Source organism: Prosopis cineraria, unplaced genomic scaffold (genome assembly GCF_029017545.1).
Source record: "Prosopis cineraria cultivar Desert tree isolate PC_DT_omini unplaced genomic scaffold, ASM2901754v1 PC5, whole genome shotgun sequence".
Taxonomy (NCBI): Eukaryota; Viridiplantae; Streptophyta; class Magnoliopsida; order Fabales; family Fabaceae; genus Prosopis; species Prosopis cineraria.
This window is the reverse complement of record NW_026555336.1, coordinates 4,194,734-4,199,341: the sequence shown is the minus strand read 5'-3', so window position 1 is coordinate 4,199,341 and position 4,608 is coordinate 4,194,734. Positions and strand designations below refer to the sequence as shown.

Below are 4,608 nucleotides of genomic sequence, written 5' to 3'. Positions count from 1 at the left end.
AGCTTGGCTTACGTAGAAAGACTCGGAGAACAAAGAATGGCAAAAACTATACTAAAAGTGGTCAAACTGATTGGGGTTGGGGATTGCGAGCCTGCAATTTCGGCCCTTGATTCGTTTCCGCCTTCTTTAGCACTCCCATCTGTGCTTCCTTCAACATATGAAAATTCTTCACTAAACCACGGCCACAAGCTATTCTTACCTTGTTCACTAAGTCACATTTCTTCTATTCTTCTTAATCTCTTGCTCTCCAAGTTTGTAGCATTCCGAGACACCCGAATGGAGTCTTTTTCCTTTAGCTCCGAAATACCCACATAGTTAAACTCATTCTGCCATGCCCAACCCAATCACTCGCTCCCTTTCTATTCCCTTGACTCTGTTCTTGATTTGCAATTCTGTCATTCCACAAATCTGGGTCGTTTCAGGTTCCTCTGTTCACGATAAGCCCTTCCACAGACCGGACCCTCTGCGACGTTTTAAACATTACAATGGAGGTTTTGATATTCGAGACAAGCATTACCTTGCTGTAAGTGGTTTTTCAGTTCTTGACACATTCTATCTTCTGCCATTAATTGATTTTGCGTATTGCTTTCTGATCCTTTTCAGTCTGCGGCATTTACAGGAGTTCACGGCTACGCCATTGCCGGAGTTTGGTTAATGTGTGGCCTGGTCTTCGGTATCTTCCTGATCGTCAAGTGTCTTTGCCGTGGCTCTGGTTCATTACCCTTCAAAGACTGTTTGGACCACCATCATATCCTCCTTTTCTTGCTGATTCTCTTTTTAACTTCTCTCGCCATGTAACCCCGCAATCCCTTTCTCTTTTTCTTCGAATGCTCCGTTTTGAATTACACTCAGACTTGAATATATACTTTTATGCGTGACAGAGTTGCCTCAAGTTTCGTGTGCGTGACAAATCAGAAGACCCTGAAGAGAACAGAGAAGCTGAAGGATTCAGTGTTGGGCATAGGAGAAGATGCTCTAGGGACACTACGAAGAGTGATTAAAAAGATGAAACAAATGCAGTTCCTTCTCCTTCCATACAACCAACAGATAACTAGGAATTTGAACACTACCATTGAAAGTTTCAGAAGCGACTCGCGTGTGATCCGTCGTTTTCTCGACTCAAGTGGACGTATCTTCGACAAGGCCATTCATACTTCGTATGACTTTATTCGTTTTGTCGATGCTAGTTGCTTGATCTAAATCAAAGAGTTTCTTGATCATACGCTTCATATTTTCCGTAGATATATTGCTCATCTTGTTGTTGTGGCCGTCAACGTAGCAATGTTGATTGCAGCACTAGGTAAGCGCAATCCTGTATGAGGTCAACTTAACTATATGTTGTTGCCAAGTACAACACATGCTCATCAAACATTTGATTCTGTCTCAGTTCTGCTGCTGCTGCTTTGGCGTCCTGGATTTATCACGTAAAATAGACAGTGTATTTTGTGTTTATGATCTTTAGGGTTTGAACTCTGAGTTTTGCTATGATTCTGCAACATGTGACAACGTGGGTGTTTTGCTGTTTCAGCATAATTTTCTGCTGCTGGATGTTAACAAGCCTGTGCTGGGTCTTGACCGGCTTTGATTTTTTCTTACACACGTGAGCGAGCAAATCATTGTTCATACTTGAACGCCACATATTATACGTGTTTAGTAAAATCGTTCATGCAGTCTTGCAGAAGATGCGTGTTTTGCTTTTGAGGAATTCGAACAGAATCCACAAAACAGCAGCCTGAGTTCGGTGTTGCCATGCATGAAAGACTCAGACGCAGCGAAGCTCATGACTCGAATAGGCTTCACAATTCACAACTTCATCTCAGAGGTATCGAAATCTAATGTTGCTTACCCCGAGCACAAAACATTATTGTTCTAATTAATGAATCTCATTTTTGTGTGTGTGTGTCACAGTTGAATGCTAAAATGTCAGAGATTTATGGTATATTGGGAATAGATAAGCAGGCACAGCAAATGATAGGAATCATAAAGATATGTGAACCTTTTACAGGACCACCAGATTACAGCTACATTCCAAACGCCTGTTCTCAAAATGCCATTCCCGTTGGCGACTTACCAAAAGTAAGTCTTTCTTTTTATTACCAAATTAATATTCGGGTGAATTAAGATAGAATATTGAAACTATGTTTTGGCCAGATTCTAGCAAGATTCACATGTGGGGGAGAGGAAAAAGCAGAAGATTGCGAGAAGGGAGGGAAGTTTCTTCCAGAAGCTTCGTACAACATAGCTCACGCTTACAGTAGATCCGTTCAGGATTTTCTGGACATATATCCAGACTTGCAAAGCCTGTCAGAATGTTCTTTTATCAAGAACAAAATTTCTGAGATTCTGTTGCACCAATGCAGACCGTTGAAACTTGCACTCAGATTGTTGTGGGTGTCCATGCTATCTCTCTCCATTATCATGCTCGTCTTGGTGTTCGCGTGGCTAGCACGCGCTTTTCTCTGCTCCAACAGCTCATCCCTCTCCATGTTTTCTAGAACTAGAGCCAGAACTCCCGAATCTGGATAGATGGGAACTAGGAAACATTTATTTATTTGTAAAGGTAGAATGCAAAATTGAGTTAGATAGATTTATTAAGATATGTTTCTGCTTTTATTTTGATTTTTTAATCTTTAAATTTATTAAGATTATGTGAATATGAGAATAAGAGACGAGTTGCAGTGCTTCTAGCTCTAGGCATCCAGCTGGTCGCAGGACGAGCCATGGAAGATCAAGTGTACATACATGGATGAGAGTGGTCATCTTCTTCCTCTTCTTTTTGGGATGAAAAGAGTGGTCTATTTGATTGTACATATTTTTATAGGATAAATAAGATATGGTTAGTATTGCTATCAATTTTACGTGCCAATACAATTCAGATTTCTTCAGAGAAAAAGTTTAGGAGGGGGGTGGGGTTGTTAGCGTCATTCTTCGTAGATGCATGTGAGTGAGATTATCAAAGGAAAAACAATAGGTAATTGAACACTGTTAAACTGACCCTTGATGATATTGATATGGCTTGTGGAGTTTCAATTTTTCTACCTTAAATAAATTATAACATAGAATGCTGAATAATATAAAATATAAATAAAAATTAAATATTTTACCCATTCTTAACTTGGAATCTTGGATGATGATCTGACTTGGTTGGCCTAGAATCCTTCTCGTGTACTTCTTATTTGATTTTCCCCTCAACTATTAATATTAAATAACAAGAAGAATAATAATTTTTTAGGACCTTGTTTATGATTTTAGATCTTTTTATACTCCCTCCGTTTAAAAATATAAGACATTTTTTGAAGAGTTGGATATTAAAAAATATAAAACATTTTTAGTATTTCATTACTTTTTTTAAAAGTACCTCTATTGAATAAATCACTTCATATTTATTTTAGAATTAAACACTCTATTAAATAGAGGTAAATATGAAAATATAAAATTAATTTAATAACAAATAACTACTTTATTAGGGTGAGATTTTATTAAAAATGCTTTTCATTTTTAAATGGAAGGAGTATAATTTTATGATTAACTAATTATTGCTATGGGTGATATTACACTATTTTTAAAAGTTGAATAGAAATATTAAACTAAAAATAAGTTTAGAATTCTAAATATTCCTAAACATATAATTGAAAAGTAAAATTGTTAGTTAACAACAACAACAATAAAGCTTTCTTAGATGATCAGCTATAAAGCCTTTCCATTTCTTAATGAAGGTCGTGGTCTATATAATTCCTGATGAAGAAATAATCACCTTTTGTTCGTCCCATTTGTTTTTTTTTTTTTTAGAGGCGGGTAGGGGGCAGTGGGCTATAAAAGTGTTATTTGAATGCTTAATAATATGAGTGCTTCACTTGATTTTCTGTAAGTTGATGCGTAAAAGCATGTGCTTTAGATGTTATATGAACAACATTTAATATTAATGATGGAAAAATGACAATTAAAGATATCATAAGATCATAAATTATAACTAGGGACATTAAATTATTGAAATTTCAATAATAAACCATAATCCTTATTTGTAATTAAAAACATGAGTTTAAAATAAAAAAATACTGTTAAAATTACTATTACGAATTGGGATTATTATTAATTTTAATTGAAAAAACTAGGAACCACACTTGAGAATGGGTTGCTTTTTCAATATAAAATTAAAATTCACTTGTCAAACCTTAGTGTCACAGGCTGAGAGTCTGGCACAGCACACGACGCCCGTGCGGCGTCCTGGAGGACCCCATAATCCTCAAGACAAGCCTTACCACATACGGATCACACTGGTTTCGCCCTGCCATGGGCTCATCAGGGAGGCGGCACTAGCCCCCGACCAATTGTGCACTCAGTCCGAAAACTGAGGCAAAACACCCCCAATGCCAATGTCGCCCCCTTTACCCATATTGTGCGAGGCTAACCAGCGGATCGTTCATTATCTTGGTCTTTACACGGTCACGGAGATATCATCCGTGACATTCTCCCACACCCAATCTAGCACGCCCTCGTGCTAGGGGAGAACGACTCCGCCTAAGGATCGTACGTACAGTACTGCCACAAACACATCAACTTACTGCTAAGTGGCCACCCGAGTCCTGCACTCTTCGGACCCACTCGCAC

General features: G+C 37.9%; 1 protein-coding gene across 2 annotated transcripts; it reads left to right on the top strand.

Annotated features, from left to right (window-relative positions):
- The first annotated feature begins 277 nt into the window (after positions 1 to 277).
- On the top strand, positions 278 to 2,595 carry LOC129312067 (uncharacterized). Of its 2 annotated transcripts, none has more exons than XM_054954633.1 (9): positions 278 to 523; positions 604 to 794; positions 882 to 1,157; positions 1,242 to 1,300; positions 1,388 to 1,424; positions 1,529 to 1,600; positions 1,672 to 1,822; positions 1,909 to 2,076; positions 2,152 to 2,595. In XM_054954633.1, the coding sequence occupies exons 1-9, from the start codon at positions 332 to 334 to the stop codon at positions 2,524 to 2,526; spliced, it is 1,521 nt and encodes a 506-aa protein (XP_054810608.1). In that variant the 5' UTR covers positions 278 to 331; the 3' UTR covers positions 2,527 to 2,595. The 2 variants fall into 2 exon arrangements, with proteins under 2 accessions (XP_054810608.1, XP_054810609.1); XM_054954634.1 differs by having other exon boundaries at positions 398 to 523; positions 620 to 794.
- Positions 2,596 to 4,608: the final 2,013 nt, after the last annotated feature.